The sequence below is a fragment of the Kryptolebias marmoratus genome, linkage group LG14 (assembly GCF_001649575.2).
Source record: "Kryptolebias marmoratus isolate JLee-2015 linkage group LG14, ASM164957v2, whole genome shotgun sequence".
In the NCBI taxonomy this organism is placed as follows: domain Eukaryota; kingdom Metazoa; phylum Chordata; class Actinopteri; order Cyprinodontiformes; family Rivulidae; genus Kryptolebias; species Kryptolebias marmoratus.
In genome coordinates, this window is record NC_051443.1 from 16,942,027 (window position 1) to 16,966,658 (window position 24,632).

General features: G+C 38.6%; 2 protein-coding genes across 4 annotated transcripts in view; one reads left to right on the forward strand and one right to left on the reverse strand.

Annotated features, from left to right (window-relative positions):
* unc5c (unc-5 netrin receptor C) overlaps positions 1-12,481 on the forward strand; it is a 133,606-nt gene extending 121,125 nt beyond the window's left edge. For all 3 annotated transcript variants that reach the window (XM_017435748.3, XM_017435747.3, XM_037979440.1), the window contains 7 exons: positions 2,322-2,409; positions 2,511-2,682; positions 7,014-7,247; positions 7,752-7,901; positions 7,986-8,150; positions 8,943-9,121; positions 12,236-12,481. In XM_017435748.3, coding sequence (XP_017291237.1) covers positions 2,322-2,409; positions 2,511-2,682; positions 7,014-7,247; positions 7,752-7,901; positions 7,986-8,150; positions 8,943-9,121; positions 12,236-12,395 — 1,148 coding nt within the window. In that variant the 3' untranslated portion in view covers positions 12,396-12,481. The remainder of the gene's footprint in view (positions 1-2,321; positions 2,410-2,510; positions 2,683-7,013; positions 7,248-7,751; positions 7,902-7,985; positions 8,151-8,942; positions 9,122-12,235) is intronic.
* Positions 12,482-13,628: 1,147 nt separating this feature from the next.
* The window catches only part of bmpr1bb (bone morphogenetic protein receptor, type IBb), a 68,077-nt gene continuing 57,073 nt past the window's right edge, over positions 13,629-24,632 (reverse strand). The window contains exons 4-13 of the mRNA XM_017435752.3: positions 21,344-21,503; positions 20,418-20,520; positions 20,031-20,133; positions 18,067-18,160; positions 17,849-17,993; positions 17,514-17,706; positions 16,720-17,017; positions 16,447-16,622; positions 16,218-16,348; positions 13,629-15,356 (exon numbers count right to left, since the gene is read on the reverse strand). Coding sequence (XP_017291241.1) covers positions 15,231-15,356; positions 16,218-16,348; positions 16,447-16,622; positions 16,720-17,017; positions 17,514-17,706; positions 17,849-17,993; positions 18,067-18,160; positions 20,031-20,133; positions 20,418-20,520; positions 21,344-21,503 — 1,529 coding nt within the window. The 3' untranslated portion in view covers positions 13,629-15,230. The remainder of the gene's footprint in view (positions 15,357-16,217; positions 16,349-16,446; positions 16,623-16,719; positions 17,018-17,513; positions 17,707-17,848; positions 17,994-18,066; positions 18,161-20,030; positions 20,134-20,417; positions 20,521-21,343; positions 21,504-24,632) is intronic.

The window sequence follows — 24,632 nt, forward strand, 5'->3', positions numbered from 1 at the left end:
ATATGATGAATTTGAGATTTTCATTTGTTGTCATTTGTAATCATCAAAATTAAACGAAATAAACATTTGAAATATATGAGTTTGTATGTAATGTATGAATATAATATACAAGTTTCACTTTTTAAATGGAATTACTGAAATCAATCTACTTTGTCATGATATTCTAATTTTATGACCAGCACCTGTACATTATCTTTAATCTTTACCATACTTTCTGTTACATTTTCTTTTTTCTTTTTAGGAGAATACTTCAAAAGTCTGTGTTGAACACAAAAAAAGTAGAGTGCTTGTGCTCTACTTAGTTTAACTGCCTGGTAAACTTTACTATCTCCACCAAAAACACACAAACAGATGGGACTTTGAAGTGATCTGCTTAGCCATGTGCAACTTATCAGCGAGCCGACTGCTCAGTATGACAGGAGTTGATGGATACCTGAGGTGCCTGCACCAGAAGCGCTGAAGTCGAGGTGTTCGAGTTTCAGGCAGCTTACATTAGCCATGCTGTCTTCACTTCAAACACACGCAGGCTGTAAGGATCACACCACAGATGAATGCTGACAGGCATAGACAAACTAGCTGTGACATTCAGGGATGCACAGACTTCTCACATTTCTTAATTTTTTTTTTTCCATTTATCTTTATGATACCTGTAAAATGTCCTCAGCTGCTGGTTGTACTCAGCCACCTCATCATGTTACACCAGCAGCGGGGGTGGAAAACGTATTTGATATCTGATACGTTTGTGTGTCCGGGTAATGAAATAGTTTGTGGCACTGTCTATGAGGCCGGTTAGTATTTTGCATCTTAAAATCACAACTTTTTTTCCAGGTTTCGCTGTGAGGCAGAGTAGCACTTTGAGAGATGTTCCCCTTGGCAGAGTTGTGTTTTCGATACAAGCTAGTCTGTCACCTTCTTTAAAAAAAAAGTTCAGTACAAGGACACGAAAAATCAATGAGCTATCTTAGAAACCCCCCTCCTGAGAAGGAGAAGCTGTGATTGTGTGTATGCATGAGGGGATTTGAGGGATATGTTTATAAAAAAAACACATCATTTCAAATCAATCTGAGATGTAATGTAAATCATGTTGGCTGCTGCAATTTAGGAATGCTATGAGGAGAGTGGAGATCATTGATTCTAGAAATAAATAAAAAAATGCCACAGGAGAGAGCAGTAAAGTGTTAATTTAATGTAGAACTCAAGGTCATTACAGTTACTACAGCTCCAAATCACAGACAGATAGGATGGTAAAACACTCACCAATTTCTGAGTTTTAAACTTCATTTTTTATTTCTTAATATATAAATTATTACTGCATAATGTGCAACTGAAAACACAATTAAAGAAAGTTTTAATCGTAAAACTTTGACTGTCTTTCGCTGCAAGTTTCAAGTTAGTTCTTACAATTAGGCACTGAAAATCACAAGCAATAAAGACTTTTAGGTGGCATTTTGACCCTTTTGCTGTACTAAATCATCACCTGTTCACATAATATTGTTTGTAGACCATTCATTTTTTTATTTTATTTGATTTCATTTTGTCTTTTAGTTCATTCTTCACTAGTCCTCACTTTCCTGTGCCACAGCTTTTCCGAGAAAAGGCTTCAAATGCAAAAAATAAAAAGAGATTAAATGAAATTAGGTTAACAGAACAATCTTTTTGTTATGTAGTATCTGCAATAAAAAAGGATAAAGTAAAGTTAAGTGTGATTAGTTATCAAAAAGTATACTTCAGTGGATGGAGAAATCTCGATTTATTTTGTCCTTACCTCATATATAAGTGCATTGTCAGCAGTAAATGTAGTCAAAAGCTCATATCATGGCCAAATCCACAAATGAACATTTATGTCAGTAACTCCATCTGACAATAGCAGCTTTTGTGCCAAGGTTTAGGCAGCTCGTTGAAGGTAGATGGTGCCATTTTTGCCTTCAGGTTCAGCTTAATAGTTTTATTCTTGTTTGAAAACAGAGACATCTTGTTTTCTTGAGGCATGAAAAGTAATTAAGTTAGTAAAGTTTAAAAACTTCTACAGTGCACATTAAGCTTTACTGTCAAATGTTCGGGCAGTTTTTGTTCACAAGCAAATAACTGTAGGCAAATGGTGTCATTTCTTTTGATTATAATTTGTAAGCAAATTTAATTTAAAAATTATCATATTGCTAGTTGTTTGAAAAGTTTGATCTAAAAAATCAACTTAGACTTTTGAATATAAAAATTTGATAACCCCCGGTGTTGTTTGATAAGTAAAAACAGTTCTTTGTTGTTTCAGTGAACTCTCGGCTCCGGTGCTGATTTGTGTTTTTGTCTGTTTATGCGCTCCTCAGGGGTCAGTCTGCTGATTCCAGCAGGAGCCATTCCTCAAGGCAGAGTCTATGAGATGTATGTGACTGTCCAGAGGAAAGACAATATGAGGTACAGAGTGCTGCTTGGTCACATTAACACCCCAGAGCTGACACATACACATCCAGAAACAGCATATGTATGTTGTTGTTTATTTCCTTGTGCCCCTTCAGGCCTTCAGTGGACGATGGCCAAACTGTGCTGAGCCCTGTAGTGAGCTGTGGGCCCCCCGGGGCCCTGCTGACACGGCCCGTCATCATCACCATGCACCACTGTGCCGTGTGCGACGGCCAGCAGGACTGGCTGATCCAGCTCAAGAGCCAGTCGCAGCAGAGCCAGTGGGAGGTGAGATCTGGGATTCACAGTGAAACCTGCAGTAAATCCTAAAGTCAAGATTGAAAAATGGGTTTCTAGTGGCCACAAAAGGCATTTTTTTTTCTTTTCTTTTTTCAAGCTAAAAAAAAAAAAGATCCACAGATTGAATTTATCCATGGAATAATTCCAGATGCATTAGGTTGGTTGGAAGTTTTACTGTGTGTTGAGTGAAGAGCAAAGGAGAAAGATGATATGAGTCTGGACTGTAGATCAAATGAAAGCGGTGAAAGGAAACAACTTCCTTAGCTTCCTTTGTGCAGCTAAAGAAACCCCTCTGCTTTAATCAAGACCTGAAACAGTTAACCTCTGATCTCAGCTCTGATCTCTGCTTTTTACCCAGACCATTTCCTTCTGTCTTTATTAAGAGACATTTTCTGTGTTGTTGTGTGTAAATGTGCATGTCTGCATTGCTTGCAAGCTCCTTGATGACACCTTATGGGTTTCTGAAGGCAGCATTGTGTCCCTTATCTGCTTTTTAGTAATCACTTTTTGCCACAGACACACAGAGAGAGGCACAAAAATCCTCCAAATACCCAAATATTAAACTTCTTATAAATGGTTCTTTCTTTGCTGGGCACATTATGTATTAACTGCATGCCTCAAAATACATAAAAGGCATATATTATATTAATTTCCTACCTTTTAGAAGCAAGTTTCTGTATCCATGTGGTTTTTAATGAACATTCGCAATCAGTGCACTCAAATCTCTTTAAAAGGCAAAAAGTGTCCAGTAAAAACAAAAAAACATTTAATGGACGTGTTCATGCTGCAGCAGTGCTGCAAAGAGAATGAAGTGTTATTAAGATGAAACAATGTGGGTTTTATTGCTTAAATGGCTTATTGCTTAAATTGATACAATAAAAATCCAAACGGTCTGTACTCAGCAGAGGTAAATCCATTCACTTAGCATCATCCTGGCTGCAGTATGAGGCTCTCTGTCAGCCTTTCATTAAATTGTGTTTTGAATACCAGTATTTTCAGAAAGTCTTTAACAAAAGAAGGGAGAAACTGGCCCCAGATGCTTTGGCGACTTTGATAAATTACTTTGAGGAGATCCAATAAAGCTCTGTGTAAACTGAGATTTTTAAAGAAGAAATAACTATTGATTAAAATCTTTGACCTGTCGGAGTTGCAGACGGTAAAAGTGGGCTTCAGCTTCCTTTATTAGAGCTTCTCCCTTCCCCGCTGAGGTAAATCGTTGTCCTGCAGAGATGAAATACTGCTTTGTGACATGCTCTGTCAAAATGCGTATTCGTCTTTTTAATGGAAACAGGAGAGATGGGCCTCGCTAAAGGATATTTATGCTCAACCCTAATTCCAAAACGTTCCGTAAAATATAAATACAAATAAAAATGCAATGATTTGCAAGTGGTATGAATAAACAGCTGAAAGAGCTTTTAGCAACAAATTAGGTTATTTGGCGACAGGTCAGTAAGAGGGCTGAGTATAAAAAGAGTATTTTAGAGAGGCTGAGTCTCTCAGAGGGGTTTCCTCAACAGACAATTGGGAAGACTTTGAATATTCCATCATCCACATTTCCTAATATCATCACAAGATTTCAAGAATCTGGAGGAATTTCTGAGCTCAAAGGACAAGACTGAAAGTCAGTATTAGATGCCTGTGATCTTCAGGCCCTCAGGCTGCATTAAAAATGGGTCTGATTCTGTTATTAGCATCTCTACATGGGCTCAGAAAGACTTCCACACAGAAATGCCGCCATTTTCTCTAGACCAAAGCTCGTTTAAAATGAACTGAAGCAAAGTAGAAAACCGTTCTGTGATCAGATGAATCAAAACTTGAAATTATTTCTTGAAACCACAGACGCCACACTACCATACTAAAGAGGAGAGGGACCATCCAGCTTGTTGTCAGTATAGTTAAAAAGCCTGCCTCTCTGATGGTATAGGGATGCATTGGTGTGTATGGCATGGGCAGCTTACTTATTTGGAAAGGTACCATAATAGAGAAAAGTATGTACAGATTTTAGAACATGTGCTCCCATCCAGACTGTTGTTAAAAGAAGGGATGTCTCACAGTGGTAAACGCAGCCCTGTTCCAATTTTTTCGAGATGTGCTGCTGCCATCAAATTCAAAACAACCTTATTTTTTTTCTAAAAATGGTTTAATATCTCAGTTCAAGCAGTTGATACGTGTGATGATGATTAAAGTAGTGGATAATATAAGGAGGTTCATGTGGGGCTTTAGCTAATAAATTAGAGCTTATGTGTTTCTAAGCGTGATTATTTTTGTGCACAAACTCTACATACAAAGCAGAAGCCTACTTTTCCACTGTGCGTTCTAATTATCCCCCAATAAGGAGCCATGGCGCCATCCCACAGGAGGAGTTAAAGAGTCTAATGATCTACCATAATACTGCTGTTAAATGGGCGATAGCTCCCAATAAAATGCTGTAATTCCTCTTCTGTCTCTCATAATGGGGTTGAATTAATACCGGTGTGCTGCTCGCAGGACTGTTTGTACTAGAGAATGGATGACAGAAAGACAAAACTCAAAATTAGGCGAGATGGAGGGAGGAGAGACGCTAAAAAAAGCCACAGAGACGGTAACATAAGTCTCCCCGGAGCAGACAGTCTTAATGAAAGAGAAATATGTCCAGGCATTAGCGCGGTTACAGAGGTCAACTCCAAATGGTCTGAGCACTACCATTCTCCATTATGTGGCACATATATTGGCTCAGTGTCAGGCGGTGTCATATGTCGGTGAAATACGAACATTGTTTCAAAAGGATGCAGCTTTGACAAAATAACAGGAACTTCCACTTTAAAAATCATCTATGTTTATTCAGTTTTAGCAAAACATATTTACAAATTAGCTTTTAATCTCATCGGTCAGCAGGTATATGAAGTTATTCAAACATAAATGTATTGGATGCTTAGCCATCAGAGGTTAAATGGAATATGTCCTAACTCTCACTAAATTAAAGGCCTAGCTTCCTCTTATCAGTTAGTCAAGTGAGAGTCTTGACTAACTGATAGGTGAAAAACATGAACACATCGGCCAGTTTATCCATATTTTTTAAGTTTATTCAGCCTTTTTAGGTGAATTTCAGATCACCATCCTGTTTTTGCTACAGATTTCCTCCATTTTCAACTTTCTTTGTTTTTGCAGACCAGATATTGGCCGTATTTACTGTAAGTGAATTATTATTATTTTGCTTCTACCAGTGGAAGGCTCACCATGCTGCTGGCTGTAACACCATCAAAATGCACGATCCATACACCCTGTCGGCTAGATGTTCATCAAATTCTGTTTTTTCAGTCTTCTTACCAAATCTACTTTTGTTTAATGAATAGGGGGAAAATCTATTTTAAACTCATTAGTCTACAGCAGGTGCTTCCTGGGTGCACAATACATGTTTTGGTGCTAATTTGCAAAACTTTGAAGCAGAATTTATTTTTGACGATCGACTGTAGTTATTCTCCTAATGATATTTCCGTGAAGGTCACATTGTGCAGGTGGAGATTCACAGTAGAGTCTGGTAAATCTTCATGTAGTTCTTTTTGTAGTGACAGATTAGTCTTGGATTAGTCTATTGTAGCAGCCAAACAAGCTGTTTCTGTCTGTCTAAATGTTTTCTTGTTTTTTTGTTGGAAATTCACCATTTTCTGTTACATGTCGGATCTAAATCACAAGATGAACTGAGGGAAATAAAGCTGAAAATGCTTTGTTCTGTTTTACAGCCTTCTGCCGTGTTAGGATTATAAATTATTTGGATTTTCTAAAGCCAGGCAGCTCCTTACTGGAAGCCCGTGGCTTCTAACTGTCAGGATAAAGTTTATTGCAGGTAGTAAAATTAGAAGACGATCAACAAGCTCATTATACCCCTTTTGGCTGCTCATCAGACCTTTTTACATTTTCATTCAAAACTTTCACTGAAAAATAATGATTGTCTAATTCTACTTAAAATGATTTAGCTGGTATGTTGTGCTTTGAAAAATCTTCTAATCATTCAGGCATTCACAGTAATATCAACCAAACTTTTCCATCCAACTGAACTAAAAGGAGGAATATTAATGATATCTGATAATAATGATGAAGATAGTTGCCTCACTTCTAATGTATTTTGTATTATAGGATGTTTCCTTTCAATAATGCCTTTTTTAGGAATGGAAAAGCATGACAACAGATTGTTGAAGTGTGACAGCCAACTCTCCAACACCGATGCTGTATTTTGTCATTTTAACAAAAGTAAACTTGATCGATTTCCTTTAAGTGGTCCTTGGCACAGGTAAATTAAAGGCCGAGTCTTTTCCCCCCATCGTTTCCTGTCTGCGCTGTAGGATGTGGTGGTGGTTGGGGAGGAAAACTTCACCACACCATGCTACATCCAGATGGACGAGGAGGCCTGCCACGTCCTGACAGAGACCCTGGGCACGTACTGCCTCGTGGGCCAGTCCCTCAGCGCCTCCACCATCAAGCGCCTCAAACTGGCCATCTTCGGTCCCGTCACCTGCCTTGCCATGGAGTACCACATCAGAGTCTACTGCCTGGACGACACGCAGGACGCCCTCAAGGTGCGCACACCGCAGGTCGCATGTCTGTTTGCGTTCGCTTGAGGTTACTCCGGAGAAATGAAACTATTTGTAAGCGTTAATAACGTGTAAGCTTATTTGTATGCTGGCAGCTGAAGTGTGTGAGAAAGAGTGTGTTGGTGTGTCACAGTAAGAGAAACGGTGCCACTCCCTGAAACATGTAAGCTGCTGCTCCGATGCAATAAGCCACATGTATTCCCCCTCTCCGCTGTTGTCTCATCCCTTCGATTCTATTTAATACACGAACGCACCTATGTGGAGGAAAGATAAGGAGGAATTATTGTACCGAGGGGGGATATTGAACCCAGTTATTAAATTTGGAAATGGATAATGAGAAGCGATAGTGATCCTGCTGCGAGGACATTAAATTTGGTTTCAGATTGGCAGGTGTACACACTGTCCTTGCAGAGCAGCACGCGTTGGAACTTTTTGAGGTCAGTGTGCACAGGCTCAGTGCTGATAAAACAGGCATGTTTGTGTATGCAGGAAGTTCTGCAGATGGAGAAGCAGATGGGCGGGAAATTGTTGGATGAACCAAAGACCCTTAACTTTAAAGACAGCACCCACAACCTGAGACTTTCCATCCACGATGTGCCCCACGTGTTGTGGAAGAGCAAACTACTAGCCAAGTACCAGGTGAACCAGCCGCACACGCCGTCGGAATATATAGCACGTAGCAAGAACAGCGACGGCCTGAGTAACTCGTCTGTTCTCCTGCAGGAGCTCTCCTTCCAGCAAGTGTGGAGCGGGTCGCAGAGGAACCTCCACTGCTGCTTTACTCTGGAGCGCTTCTCTGCCAGCACGGTGGACCTGAGCTGTAAGATATGTGTGCGCCAGGTTGAAGGAGAAGGACAGATCTTTCAGCTGGATACGACACTTTCGGAGGTAACGTTTGATCCCTGACTGTTTACAGCAGGGGTATCCAATCCTGGTCCTCGAGGGCCACTATCCTGCATATTTTCCTTGTTTTCCTGCTCCAACACACCTGATTCAGTGGTTAAATCACCTCTTCATGTTCTGTTAATCACCCATTAATTCAAATCAGGTGTGTTGGAGCAGAGGAACAAGTAAAACATGCAGGATAGTGGCCCTCCAGGACCAGGATTGGAGACCACTGGTTTACAGTATTGCAACCATATAGCAGCTAACAGCCTTGTATGCAACCCGGGGTGAATTTGGGGTGCGAAGGGTACTGCAGCACCCCTTGATGAATGCCAAAGGACAAGCGTGTCCAAATACATGGGTAGTTAAAGAGATAGTGTGGTCATTTATGAAGTAATGTTCTATCAAGCAGCTATATGCTAATAGTTAGCCAAACAAGGATATTTTGTCTGACCTATATAACAACTTTTCTCAAAAACAACATACCACTGTGAAATATTAGCTACACTGAATATTAAATTTCTACACTTTTGCGTAGCTAGTTTAGTTTGTCGCAGTTTTCTCAACCGAACCTCCATGTTCTGACACAAATGTATCAGCTGGATATCCTCCAGATATAATATCTTTAGATTTTTATTACCTTATATCAGCTGTTGGTGATGAAATACATAGTTGCCACTTTTTTTTTTACTCTTTTTTTTTTTTACTGTGATGAGTCACAAATGGATCAGAATCAACATTTTTGTTCTGTTAAAGGTGCCACTCCTTCAGTCCCTCCTTGTCCTCTCGTTGCAGGATTCTCAGAGCATCGACACGTCTCTGCTGGACCCTGCCAGCAACATCACCACACTGGTCGGGCCGAATGCCTTTCGGATCCCCGTGTCCATCCGACAGAAGCTGTGCGGCAGCCTGGACGCACCGCAGACCAGAGGCAACGACTGGAGGATGCTGGCCCACAAACTCAACCTTGACAGGTGGTGAAGTTAGTCGTCGACGCCCAAATCTCTGCTCGTGTGCACCATTTTCCTTAGATGTAGACATCAGGATTGCATGGGCGGAACAATCTGTAGATAACAGATCTATTTTTAATTTGATTGTGATTGTTCCGCGGCTCGAGTTGATAAGCATCAGCTGAATTGAAATTAATTGAGTTGGAGTGAAGTGAGACAAAGACAGACAGAGTGAGAAAGAGAGAGAGAGATGAAAATAAAGAGACGCTCCTCTGTTGCAAAAACGTCACCCATGTGTCTTTGATGGTGTGGTGTGTGTGATGGAGGTACAGTGTGCAGCCATTTATAAGATCCCAGCTCAGCGGGACGGCCTTATCGCAGGCAGCAGCTGCAGATTGACGAGACCGCTTACTGAGTGCAGCATGAAGGAGGGACGACTCCAACTAACCTCTCACTCTCGGCTCCAGCTGATTATACATCTCAGGAGTGTTTGCAGAACACATTAGTTTATGTGTGATCAACTTTTGGATTGGAGAATTTTTTAACTTTATGCTTCAAAAACACAACCCATATCTGCGCGCTGTAATGCCGTAAATCACAGGGAAAGCATCAGGGAGCGAGTTGCGCTCTGATATAGCTGTCCTTTTAAAATGTGGATTTAAAAGAAAAATGGACAAAATCCACATCCTGGAGCTGCAGTTTATGATTTTCAGCAAGTAATCCTTTTGAGAGAGCAATAGCTCCAGAATATTTGAGATATTCTGTTATCGATGGAGGCTCAGCAGAGGACCGTGGGGGTTTTCGGGTCTTATGGGCAGCAGTTAAACCTGCAAATAGGATTTTCCTACAGATTATCTGCTGTTTTCTCTGAGGTTCAAGGTGTTGTTGAATAGAAATAAATATGGCGGCTCAGGAACTGCTTCTCCCATAGTTTAAAGATGTTTCGAAAAATGTCCAATAAAAGAAGATGATCACAAAAGTGTAATATTCAAGGTCTATTTTGCTCTGTTTTAAATACTTGATCACTTCTTTTTTAAGTAGGTATAAAATTTATGCACAGATCAGCTGTGAGCAAGGTAGATTCATTCGACGCTTCAAAAGGTAATCAGTTGTAGATGTGCATCCAATTCTAAAGTTTTCATTAAAATGTTCATAAGAGACTTTGCTAACAGAGTAGACTCCAAATAGTTGTTGCACAATTTTAAACAACATTTGTAATTTGTTAGTGCTCAGAGTATGTATTTGGGATCAGTCTCAGCTACTGCCACGCCAGATTTCAGCTCAATATCTGTAAAATTGACTGAGTTATAGCCATTTATGTCCTTTCTCAGTTAAGTTGGCTGTGGCAGCCATCTTGAATCAAGTTGACTCCAAAAGTGAATCAGTTGTAGATGTTGATGAAGTACCTTCTGTGAGTTTCATAAAAATCAGGCCTCTGGTTCATGAGATATTTTGCTAACAGACAGACAAATGAACAAATTCACTGGATATTTATGGGGAAACTAAATGTAAACCCCATTAAATTAAATCCAGCTGCTGTGATAAAAACAGAAAAGGAGAAAAAAACAAAAAAAACTATTAGCATTAAAGTCAGCAAAGACCTTTGATTCTTCTAACTTTGAATGAAGCTTGACTTTAAACCCAGCTTTCATTTATCCAGACGACCGATTCAAACACACAAGTTTATTTAAATTTAAATCCACAAAACATTTGCAAACTTTCCGTTTCTCTTCCCTGCGAGATCCGGTGAAAAACAGCCGCACCGAGCTGTCAGCGCCGTCATTTAAAACGATCCGAGTTATAATTAAAGTCACTCACTGAAGTGAAATGAATGTTTTAATAATTTAAAAAAGTCAAAGATTGATCGATCAGAGTATCTTGACTGATGAAAGAAAAGGGATTTTTAGAAAAGGAGGAAGTTTCGCCAACTTAACTAATTATCCAAACAACATTTGAAGATTTGAGCATCAAATCAATTATCTTTTATAATGAAGGGGAGAAAAAAAAACTATCTTAAGTTGACTTAATCATAGTTTGGAGGTTTTTGTTAAGACATGAAAACCTTTTGTTTTATCTTTAGCTTTTTAGAATTAAATGAAAAGGCTCATTGGAGGTTTAGTTATAAAATATTGACTGACAAATAGATTTAAAAACATTTATGTGGACTTTTTTTTTGTAGTAACTCTTAGGCCAAGTGCTTTGAATGTTTGTTTTAATTAGGACTGATTTGTAATCAGCGGCTTAAGATTTCCTTCCAAATTTGTTATTTATTTATTTTTATTTTTTTTGCCTTAAAATTTTCTCTTATTTACAGAGGAAGTCTTTAGAAAACCAGAATTTAAGGACTATTGATTCACTGACTGAAGTCAGGCGAAGGCACATAATTGTTTTGTTTTGTTTTTTTTTTATGTTTGTTTTTTTAATAAGAAATCATCTGACATGTTTTTAATGCAACAGGCTTTATCCAAAAATTAGGTTTGGATAAAAAAAAGCATGCAAATGTTGCTCCTAGCAACAAGCCTGAATGTAACTAAATTAGTTTATTTCGGTTTAACTTTAAACATTTGTTATCGCCTGCCACCAAAAAGTGAAAGAGGACAATAATGTTTTTGTCAAATAGATACATCTCAGTCCATTTTACAGATATTGAGGTAAAATTTGGTGTGGTAGTAGCTGAGAGTCGTCCCCAACACATATTCAGAGCTAGAACAAATTATGCAAGATCTTTATTTAAAAACTTTGTCGTTAACTTTTGTGTTAGTAAATTAAGTCAATAACCACTGGACAGATTTTAATGAAACTTTCAGAAAGTAACTAATTGAGGTACATCTATGAATGATTAATTTTTGGAGTCAATTGAATTCAGTATAGCTGCCCCGGGTATTCAAACTTACCCAACACAAAAATGCCTATAATTCAGTCAATTTTACAGATATTGAGATAAAATGTGACGTGGTAGTAGCTGAGAGTCGTTCACAATATAAACTCAAGAGATTGTGTAAAAAGTTACTTTCAAAGTTTGACCCAAACAGCTTCAGCTCCTTCATGTCTCAACCTAAGATGATCTCAGTTGCAGTCTGGGAGTTCCAGGCCTTTCATCTGAACCTCTTCTCTGTCTTCTCTCCATCATTCATGCAGGTATCTGAACTACTTTGCCACCAAATCCAGTCCCACAGGCGTGATTCTGGATTTGTGGGAGGCCCAGCATTTTCCCGATGGCAACCTCAGCCGCCTCGCTCAGGTACTGGAAGAGATGGGACGCCACGACAGCCTTGTTCCCGCTGCGACCGAGCACTGACACCACCTGCCCGCGGCAGACGGGAAGGAAGTCACGAAAGGAAAAAAAAAAAAAGGAGAAAGTCGGGGACAAACGCAGGCCTTTCATTTGGATATCTCAGTAACAAATTGCTCGCTCGCACCCAGAAATGCCAGGTCTCACTCAGCCATGACCCAGTTAAACGTTGGCAACAAAGGCTGTAAAAACACGGAGAGTAAACAAGAATCTTTGCCAGTCACTTCTCTGGCTCCTTCTCCCTCTCTCTGGTACTACGTTTTGATATTTCTGGCTCCAGTTTCCTTGGAAACAGCTGTCCGGTTCTTTGGATGGACTGCGCGGATGTGGATGATTCCCCCCCACAGTACACAAGTGACACATGATGAGAGGTCAAAGGATGAAAGGAGGAAGTCTTGGATCAGAAGCGCTCTCTAAAATCAGTTTCCATAGCAACTCCATGGACAAGTCATGCATTCTTTGATGACTTAGTATTTAATAATATGCCTATTTATACATCTTTTTTAAATTTTGTTCTGCCTATTAATGAATATGTTGCAGAGTTCTCTTATTTAGTTCTGTTCGACTGTGTCATAGCACCATCTGGTGGACGCTTCTTGCCATAACAACTAATCCTGTCAGACACGTCAGTCCAGAAGGAAATAAATCTTTAATTAGTGTATCTGCTTTATAATTATGTTACGCGTTATTATAGATTTTGGGGTATTGTTTCATTTTATGTTTCCTAAGTTGTATTGAAGCTAATTTTTGCTTTTTTTCTACTTGCTCCCCACCCCCCCACCCCACGCAACAGTTTGGTTGTTTACATGGAGAAATCAAGAAAATATCTCATGTAGGCAAAGAAAGAAAAATAAACAAATTCTCATAATTTGCTATTTACAAAACAGACCCCAATAAAAAAGAGGCCGTATTAAAAACAAGTATATTTTTGTAGAACCAATGCAACTGAAAAGATCTGCTTTCTACCAAATAATTGACACGTGAGGTTAAATTAATTACTGAAGGTAATCACCTAAATGTTGTTTATTTCATGCGTTCAGTACTTTTGGAGAAAAGCGGAAATTTTGACTCAGACTCTGTTTGTGCATTCAGTGACAGAAGCCATCAATGTATAATGATATTGATCATGTGCATATTAATTGGTGACAGCTATAAACGCGACATTCCTTTAATGAAGCAGCACTTGAAAAGTTGGTCGTTTTACTTTTAATGGCATTTGTTCCAGTTTTTGTAAAGCTGTCTATGCAAACTCTGCATCCTTTTGAAACAATCTTTCCATTCTCAGTGGTCTAGCCTTTGCATTCCCTCTTTGTTCTTCAGCTTCATAATTATTATTGTTGTGTATAGTGAGAATGTAGCCCGTCTATTTCTGGCACTCATGTTCCTCGCAACAGCTTGCATTTCATCTGTCGAGTTATTGTACAAAGTGTAAGAAAGAATTTTTAAGACTGATAATAAATTATATTTATATGCAACAATAAAAAAAAAAGTGGAGCACGCCTATTTGAATTGTGCAACTGTAACACTAATCTTCTTTGTTTTACTGGGGAACGCTTTCCAAAAACAATTTCATCTACAAGCTGAATTGCTAAAAAGTTGGGACTCTGTGTAAATGAAAACAGATTTGAATGATTTGCAAATTTTCACAAGAGAACAAACATATCAAACGCTTTAACCTACATTTGTGGATGGCACAGTGAACTGTTTACAGAGAGCAGTTTCTTATTCATACCACCTACTTTTAAGCCTTTTTTGTTGTCCTTCTTCCAACTTTTTGGAGATGCGTTGTTGCCAACAAATTTAAAATTACCATGTTTTTCCTAAAAATGGTACAACTTCTTAGTTTAAATAGTTGATATGTTTACTATGTGCCAATGTGGAAAAATTAGGAGTTTACAAAATTTGCAAATCATTGCATTCCATTTTCAATTACATTTTACACCATCCCAACTGTCTTGGAATTGGGGTTGTATATATATTTGACAAAGTGGAAAGTGGTGGATGGCCATATTCTGCACAGCAATCAAAAACGCTTTTGAACAGAATCTTTTTACAGATCCCCTCTGTAAAAACTAATCACACACACAAAATAAGAAACTAGAAGGCAGAGCTCTGAAAACATGACAGTTTCAACCGAATGTTTAGTTGTAATATTGCAACAAATTATACTTAAAAAATCTTTATTGATAACTACAAAGTCATAAAATTCTATATTTCCTATTTCTGCAGGAAATAATGTACTTACTCTGAACATAGAAATAATAATTTAGCCCTGTGATGGACTTGTCCAGGGTGTACCCCGTCTTTTACTCAGCTCCCCCGCGACCCTGCACGGAAAAGGTGAGTAAAAAGAAACTGGATGGATGGATTGATAATTTACCTGTGAGGTCAGTAAGCTTAACTCTGGGTTTCTTTGACTGAGATCATCACAAAGTTGAACTCTTCATGCAGTGAGTCTCACAATAAAAACTAAATTCACACTCACACAGAGGCAGCTGTGACGGTACCAAAGGCTGCTCATACAATACTGCTACATGGTTTTAGAGAAGCAGAGCAGGACTGCCCTCTGTTAGGACCTGAGCAGAGGGATTTCAGTTCTCCTGCAGGGCGTTCCTCGCCACTTGTCCACCGGGACAGTCTTGACCTGGGAAACAATTAGCTTTCACGGAAAGCACAATGTAAACACACTTAACACTGAATGGGCAGCTCTCCTGTGACATAATCCTGTAAGGTTCCCTTCTCTTTTCCATTCCGTCTTTCCTCCGCTGGCTAAATTAAGATGCCTGCGCCAGTGGCTGTGAAAAGTCTCAGGGTGACGAGAACATCTCTTCAGACTCTCCGTCACAGCTTGATATCTTGGGTCTCTAACATCTTTGCCAGAGTCTTCTTCACCCGCAGGGCTGTGAGGCGACAGGCCGGGTTGTGAGCCCAACACTCTGACATCAGCTTTCCCATCTGTCGTAAACACTAAAAGACACACACGGCCAAATAAATGAGAAAACAACTGAATTTTAAAATGCAACAAATTGGTTAGAGGTACAGAGAAACATATAGATATGTAGTATACAATTCATTAAATTATTTAATGTGGAGTTGATGGCTTCACAGCACATGTTAGAAAATCCTGATTCAGATCTCACTTGGTGTCTGAGTCAACTTACTCGTAAAACAAATTTAAAGATAGTACAGATGGGTGGCAAATTATAGGAAAACCCCTGACCCTTTACAGAAAGCATATGAGATCTATATAACCGTTTAGAAGTAAAGTCATGACAAATCAGTTCTAAGTAGCTGAGAGCAAATAACTAACTTATGATGAAAACAATTCTGTACCTCCATTTATTGGTTTTAAAGGGTGACTCAATGGATTAATGAGCTTTAAAACAAAGAGAGGTGTGTGCTATGATTTCTCTATAAAGCCATCAGACATAAACAAATGGGAAGTTTTAGACAAAAATCTAAGACAAGCTTCAAAACCATATCACCAAAGGGTATTTTTTTTGTAATGTCTTGTTGCAGATGGGAGAAAAATGCCATCTAATTTTGTTTTGCGATGTCAAAAGAAAGTAAGAAATTGAGATAAGGGGCTAAAACATGACAAAGTTGAAGGTTCAGTGTATTACTCCACCACATCTCTCAACATCAAAATCCAGTCCTGAAACGCCCTCGCCCAGCAAAATCCAGATCTACATTATCAACTGATACTACAGAGGTATTACAGAAAATCGATTTCAAACACTTCTTACCAATTTCAGTATGAGACAAGATTGTGTCTGAGAATGTTCTTCAAACCAGGAAAAACAAAAGAATCAAAAACGTAAAGAATACCTCATCACTGCTCCAGTGGTTAGCAATCGAAGGTCTTAGCTTTTTAATGCAGACAACCTCTCTCATGTCCTCATATGAAGGGTCTGTGAGCACCAGGTCATGATAGGGCAGCTGGTACTCATCTACGATGCCTGTAGGACACACAGAAAAAGCCCAGGAATCAGAAACAATTTTTAAATGATTCAAACATATTCAGACGAGTAGCAACTACATTCTCCATTCTTCTGACCTCCAGAGATGCAGCACCGGGCCATTTCCCAAAGAATTAGACCAAAACTGTACATGTCAGCCATGATAAAGGACTGGAAGGTGCTTCTGTTCAGAGTCTCATCCAACACCTCAGGTGGCATATAACGCTTGGTTCCAACTCGTAGATTCGAAGGAATATCTACTTCGTTGGTGTCACTGGAACAGAAAATAAAAAACAAAAATCTGCTGTGTCTGCATGTTTCAGGTGAAGCCAGAGTTTCTCTTTGATTGTACTCTGAGAACTGAGTCTTACCTGTTAAACTTAACAGCAAGCCCCAGGTCTGCTATACAGCAGTAGCCGTTCTTTTTAACCAAGACGTTTTTGCTCTTCAGGTCTCTGTGTGCGATGGCTGGTTTTCCCTGCGTGCCATAGATCTCTGTGTGAAGGTGACAGAGGCCTGAAATGGACGAGTATGCGAGCTTCAGCAGGGCCTTGATGTCCAAGGTGTTAGACTTGAGGTAGTCATACAGGGACCCGTTCTCATGGTAGTCTGTGATTAGGTAGAGCTGAGTCCACGAGCCAGTTCCTTTGATGTCGGCTGCTATGAATCCTGGAGATGAGAGGAAGGAGAAACAACTAAATTATAGGTCTAGCATTCCTTGAAATAATGACTATCACCTGCCACCTTTAATGCCAGAGTTTTAATCTAAGATTGTTTTACGATGAAAAGGGACGGATTTAAAGCTGTTTTGGTCCAGCCTTGTAAATGACATTAATCACAGTCTTATGTGACACTGTAAACTCTCGTGAGCTGTATTAGCTCTCAGACAGTGTGTTGTGGATGACTTCCAGCTGACTTCTAACCACGCTAAGTGTTAGCACTATATCTGTAAGGTTGTCTGAGTTACAGCCGTTTTTGTGTGTGATAAGGTTGCTCATCCTGAATGAGGAATTGGGATCATTGTTCATGAAAAGATTTTACTAATGTTACAGACAACAAATGCTTATTTACCCAGGAAGGTTCCACTAAGCAACAGCATGCATTTTATAGATTCCTGTTGAAAATGGAGGGCAGATATTATCACAAATCATTTTTCCCGTCTTACCCAGTATGTTGTCGTGCCTCATCAGGAAGGTCTGATAAATTTCTGTTTCTCTGAACCAGCTCTCTTCCTCAGTGGTGAAGAAAACTTTGACAGCCACTCTCTCCCCTCTCCATTTGCCCATCCAGACCTCTCCGTATCTCCCTTTGCCGATCTGCTTGACCATCTGAATCTGCTTGGCGATGGTCCGCTGAACCTGGAGACAAATTATTAGAAAAAAACCTCCATTATTTTACTTCACCTCGCTTATAAAAAATTATTACATTTCTGCTTTCTGCCCAACTATCATGTGTATTGGACTTGTCAAGATGATGTCTATATGTAGTGTACTGTTGTACCAGCAGAGGGAGTCCTGATCCAGACCCAGACCCGATGCTGTGGGAATGCTCAATCAGATCCTTTAGAGATTCCCCAGGAGGAATGTAGGTCTCATCCTGCTCGAGATCAATACTATAGGGCAGTTGTGACGTCTGCCGCTTATATCTAACAGAAAAGTTGGCTTAGTGAGAGCAAGAAGTGTGTATTTGTTGTTATTTGCATGCGTGAAGTTTCTTACCTGAAGTAGCAGAAGACAAGAATGACACCAAGAATGCTGCAAACTGTGATGGAAATAAAGAGCGCTATGTACTGGATGCTGCTGTCCACATATTCTGAAAGAATGTTGAGATACATGCATATAAATCAAGATTGTCTATGCATTAATAATAAAACAAATATAAACATGAATCTTGCTCTAAGCACACAGAGCCAGTAAAATTTAAATTAATGAATAAGTGATGATACTCAATTCTTCGGCTGTAAATCAACTCAAGCATCTTTCTAACTGTGATCGGCAGGGATGAGCTCCTCCCCTTTGGTTTGCCTCACCCTGGCCTGTAACCCCCGCTCTCACAGCATGTTATCGATCACATCCCGTTCCTGAATCCCACAGATCGGGTGTCACAGTGACATCGCTACAGAAGCCCCAGAGGCCTGAAGCAGCTCTGGTGCTCTAGTCTTTCTGCCTCGCTTCTGTCAATCAGGGGCACACAAACTCAGGCGACCAAATGCTGGAGATGCTCGAGGTGAGCACTCACACAGTAAGACAAAAGGAACAAAATCAAACTATAATGTTTAAAATCATTTGTTTTCAGGTTTTGTTGCTCCAGTTTTTTTTAATAATATTATTTGCAGGGAAGACTAACTAAAAACTAGAATTTCTTGAAGTAATGCATTTTGTCCTCTTCCTTTTTATTTCAGAATGTTAAACTAAGATAATTGTATGATGAAAAGGAACAGTTTTAATTGTTTTGGTCAAACATTGTAAATGATATACACAATCTCCTGCAATATTGCGAGATTTCATAACATCTGTTAGCACTCAAAGTATGTGTTAAAGATGACTCTCAGCGACTCCAACACCAAATTTTAGCTGAATATCTGTAAATTTGACTGAGTTTTAGCCATTTTTTGTGTTTTCTAAGATCAGTTGGCTGCAGTGGTCCTCTTGAATCGGGGTGACTCCTAGTCATTGGCAAATTTTAAGAACAGATCTCACACAACCAGTAAACTCTCAGATTGTAAGTTATAAATGACTGTCACCTACTACCCCAAATTTTAGCTCAATATCTGTAAAACTGACAGAGTTAGATTCTTGTGTTTACTAAGGTTGCTTAGCTATGGCAGCAGAACTAGATTAACTTCAGAAATTAATCAGTTATAGATGATTACTTGCTTAGAATTTTAATAAAATCTTTCCAGTGGTTGATGAGATACCTTGCTAACACAATAAACAAACAAACAAAGGGAATAAAATTATTGTATTTTTTTCCTTTGGCAGTAGGCAATAATGAGTGATATTTTTAAACACCTGCTTATCTTTGTGCACAAACACAGAAACTGATTCAAGTTCAGCAGCACTTACTGTGGTTTTTATGTGCAATAATAAGGCTGCTGGTACATTTTTTTGTTATCTTTTGTTGCATCAAGTACTTGGATTCTGTTAAAGTATAAAGTATCATAGTGATCATTTTGTTGAGCACAATGCTAATACAAATGTTGGCCAAAAATCATAAAAAAAAACAACAAAGTCATTTATCATTTCTGTAAAATTTGACAAATTAGGCTGTCATTGTTTTACATGAAGCTCAAAATAAATCATGGCTGTGCACAAGTGTTTGTGACAAAGATACTGGGAAAGCCAGAAGAAGAAAGAACGCGTGTTGGTTTGTTGTGGAGTGACAGATGGACATATATCTCAGATCTGTCCTGAGGCAAGAAACTCAAGCAGGCCCTGGGGGGAGGCTGTCCTTTTCATTACAGAGTGAGAAAACAAGCCGAGTCGGCAAGTCTCCATTTCACCTGCCTCTCCTGAGCAGCATGAGCCATTTCACTGCAGCACCACTCTGTGGTTTGTAACAATTTAAAATGTCACTATCCATCACCGGCCCAGCGTGGCCCGGATGAGCCCGCTTTAAAAGCCGCTCGTGCCTTAAAAGGTGACTGGTGTGACTGTGTGAGAAGCAGTGTGAAGAAAAGTACCTGAAGTCACCAGTGGAGGAAACGTAGGATGCAGGTTTCTGTTGCAGTAATCCTGATCTGTGCAACACTCCAGGACTCGCCATGAACGTGAGCCCCACGTGTCCTTCCAAACACATAAAAAAAAAGAAAGATTTTTCATTTCTAAACGTAACTAATGAAGACTGAGGGATAATTGATGTTTACAGCTGCAGTAAAACTCTTCTATTATGGTTTTTCTACTGATAGGAAAACCTAGATGAGTCTGATTTAAACAAAGTTAATAAAGAGGCAAAACTGGGTCAATGGCAGCTCATAAGGACTATAATAACACCTCATGAAGAAGGCTTCTTGAGATGTGCAGGCTTTCATCAAGGCAGAAATGCACACGCTTCTAAAACTGAGACTTACTCTGCACTGAAACTCTGAGCCGGCCAGAGCCAAACAGCCTGCAGAAAGTACAGCATGACCCCCCTCCTCCTTTGTTACCATGGTGAAGCAGAAACCATTGGTCCTACCAAAATACACACAAAACATCACATAAATCATCATCATCGTCAGTGGTTCAAATGTTGCTTTTAGGGCTCAATACTAGTGCAGTAAATCTGATTCCAGTATCTGCATATGGAGACTAAATCTTTGTATAACCATACTAAGACATATTTAGTTTTTAACGGTTTTAACTATAATTTTATAAGAATGGAAATTTAGACTTCATATTTATTACATTTTTAGTAATTAAACTCCAACTGGTACAAGTGGCTGTTCAATTAATGCTGCAATGATCTATCAACACTGTCAAATAAAATAATCTGTTGATAACTAAGGTTAAAGATAACAACTATTAGATATTTATAAATGAAAAATATCTAAGTTTTGCTGCATAAAACAAGTACTTTGAAGAAGTTTTGGACTCAAGATCCATTGAAGTCATGGCCATTTATCAATAAATCAAATAAATTACAATGAGAACTACGATAGCTTTAAAGTACATTTGTGTATTTTTGTTTAAATAAACATCTTATTGCATTTTATTTCTCTTCATCTGTGCCAGAAAAACTTGCACTCTTTATTTGAATCTCTTAAACACATTTGGACTGGCTAATGGAGGTGTTAATGAGCTCTGCCTCAAGAGGTTTGAGGGATTCCATTAATGCAGCTAAAGCAAACATTTGTGTACGGATCAACAAATTAAATGTGTATTTGGATAATTACTTTGAATGAGTCTTTCAGCAGGCTCAGGGGAAAGTTATTTTATAATCTGTGTGTGTGTGTGTGTGTGTGTGTGTGTGTGTGTATGAGAGAGAGCGCAGGAAGGTGTGTGTAATTCATCGTACATGCATGTGTTGTTGACAGAGCCTTGAGGGCACTGGGGGTCGCAGTGGCACCGCAGCAAGTTCTGAACTGAAACTGAGGCGGTGCTGCTGGTCTCCTCCACCTGTCGCTCCGATCCCTCCTTCCAGTCGCTCCGCAGTAACATGGAGTCCAACATGTTGGCTGCATGGGAAACACAGTAAGAGCGAATAAATTAGGCACCATGTCAGACAAAAGAGTGTTGCAAAAAAGCAGGACAATAAACCAAAAGAAAGTTTTCGCTTTTGGAGAGTGCAGCATGTACGCAAATCAAATCCTCCGAAGAAACAATTATATAATATATATAATATATAAAAACAAATCTAAATTTTTGTTCAAGAACTGATATTGTTTTTGGTGTTGAAAGAACCTCATCTCATTAATGCTTTGTTATTAGCTGCCATTTCTTACTAAAGATACTGAAGCTCATTAAACCAAAGGAATGAACTCACCACTACTCTGACTGATTTATCATTCTGACAAGGAAGTCCAATTAATACTTGTGTTCTTGTGATTTTCTATCTGTCATTGAATGCATCTTCAGTACATTAACAACCCTGTACAGAAAAATCCCCTGAATTTATTTAGTTTTTTGTTGTTTTTTTTTTAAACATGTGATCCCACGTGGGCAATGATGTCTCCACACACGCAACCACATGAACTTGTTGAGAATGTTCCAAAATCACACAGGAAACATGTGCACACATGTGTTTTACATGTCAATTTAACTTGTTTATGCAGAAAAAGATGAGATTTTTCCACATGTGAAGTTTGTGTTTTTTTCTGAAATGAAAGCAATCACATATTTAGAAAGAAACTATTTTTATTGTTCAAAATAACACCTGAGAAGCCCTGTTCTAACTCAAAATTAGAAAATAAAGAGTTTAACAGATGACTGACAGCAAGATTATTCCTAAAAGTGAAAACATTTTAACTGCTCACAGTCAAACTGATGAGGATGGAAATGAAAGAAGAAAAAACAAAGTTTGTTTTTCTGTTTTAATTAGTTTTTTAAATGCTAGTCTGAGCTCAGTTAACTCTGAGTGCTTCTGTGAACTGCCAGGCAGGTTAATATGCATAATTTGTTTCTGAACAACAATTCTGAAAGATTCATACCCAGCAGAAGAGAAAAGACAAGTGGCTGCAAAAGAAAAAGCTCTGAGAAAAGGGTAGAAAACAGGACTGTATAGAATGATAATTTAAGGGGAGTGAAGTGAAATTTATTTATATAGCACTTTTCAGCAACAAGGCGATTCAAAGTGCTTAATTAACCAAGCAATTTAACCAAAATATCTCACCTCAGGAGATGGTACTGAATGGCAAACATATTTCAAATGTACACAGGCAAGAAGATGTGCTTCAAAGATGGTTTTGTGTTTGTAGGAATAAAATATGCAAAAACACACAAAAATAGAGCCTGTCCAAAAGCAAACTTGCGAATCTTTTCCTTTGAAACATGTTGTGTTATCAGGTGTTTGCCTTTCTAAAAACAAATCCTGTAGGTTTCAACAAAAATAAATGTGTCATAATACAAAAACAGCCACAGCATTCTAAAGTGTTTTGCTGCAAACTGAACAAATTCATTATAAACTAATAGGGAATATTATTCCAACCAATCTGTGCAAAACTGTTTATTTGACCAATAACAATATAAGATCTAATATTTACACTACTAAAAGTGCATAAACTAATAGCAATAAACATGCATAAAATTGAATAGTAAATTATTAGTTAAAATGATCTTTAGGTGTGAATTTTCCTTTTCTTTCCACAAAAAGTAACAGAAGGCACATGTAGTCTTCCCGTGAGTCAAACCAGATCTGACAGCAGCTTATCCCTGAGGAGTTTTGTGGTCAGGAAGCTGAACAGTTTTGTGCCATACTAGATGGATGTCTTCCTCTCACTGTAAGTCTTGGTTTCACTCACTCAGCCACTCTTCTATTCACCTCTTTCTTTCTTTTTCTTCTTTTTTTTTTCCATGTGACTTGAAGTCTTACAGAAAAGGAAGACCAAAGTGCTCAGTTATTTATCTACAGCGAACATCCTGAGCTTTTGTTTATAAGGCTGTTGAAAGGACTGTCTAAGGAAAAAAGATCACAATAGAAATTCTGGAAGTCAAAAACATTAAGGTTGCACATTTGGCCTATGAGTCAGTTGGTCCAAGAAAAGCCTCCCTTGACGGGTTTTATTATAAAAGGTGTAAATAGATCTAAGCAGTTCAACAGCCAGAAACCCGACCAGCTATTGGAAGCAGGACATGGGTAATCCTCCGGAGGACTATGTGATGAAAAGCCTAAATCAAAGAGCAGCATAAACAGACCGGATGGTCCTTAAATGGTATTCAGTGTGTCCTTTCAACCTAATCTCTGTTGCTGTTCAAGTCAGAGGGGAAGTTTGTGGAGGTGCTTAGATCCTCCCTCACAGTGGCATTGGTTTCTTTATCACTTCTGTTCTGCACGTGTAATTTAAAAAGAAAAAAACTTGTGAATTTGTGAGGCATTCATTCAAAATCTAATCTGTTTTATTTTAACTTTCATATTAGTGGGGAACGCTTGAGACAGGCGATGGATGGATGGATGGATGGATGGATGGATGGATGGATGGATGGATGGATGGATGGATGGATGGATGGATGGATGGATGGATGGATGGATGGATGGATGGATGGATGGATGGATGGATGGATGGATGGATGGATGGATGGATGGATGGATGGATGTTAGTGGAAAGTGATCAAAAAGACTGCAGCAGGTCATTTTGAAAAAGAAAAAAAAATCTAAGAAAAGGGCTGATATTAACACTGATTTGGAGCTAAAGAAAAATACTTAAAAAGAAAGCATTCAGGAAACCTGATATTCAGTGTTTTATTCATTCACATATGGCAGAAGTATAACATTATTTTAGCCACAGGTCCAAAGCTGTGAAAGAAAAAGTAAACAAAACAATACTGATAAAACAATAAAATGTTAAGGTTTTATTTTATCAGACATGCTTTAAATTAGGGCTAGAGGTTTATTCTGAAGTAAGACAACTACTCATAAACTGCATTAGCAGCTACTGATTTAAATTTTTTTTATAAACTTTAGACTACAGGTGCTGGTCATAAAATTAGAATATCATGACAAAGTAGATTGATTTCAGTAATTCCATTTAAAAAGTGAAACTTGTATATTATATTCATACATTACATACAAACTCATATTTCAAATGTTTATTTCGTTTAATTTTGATGATTACAAATGACAACAAATGAAAATCTCAAATTCATCATAT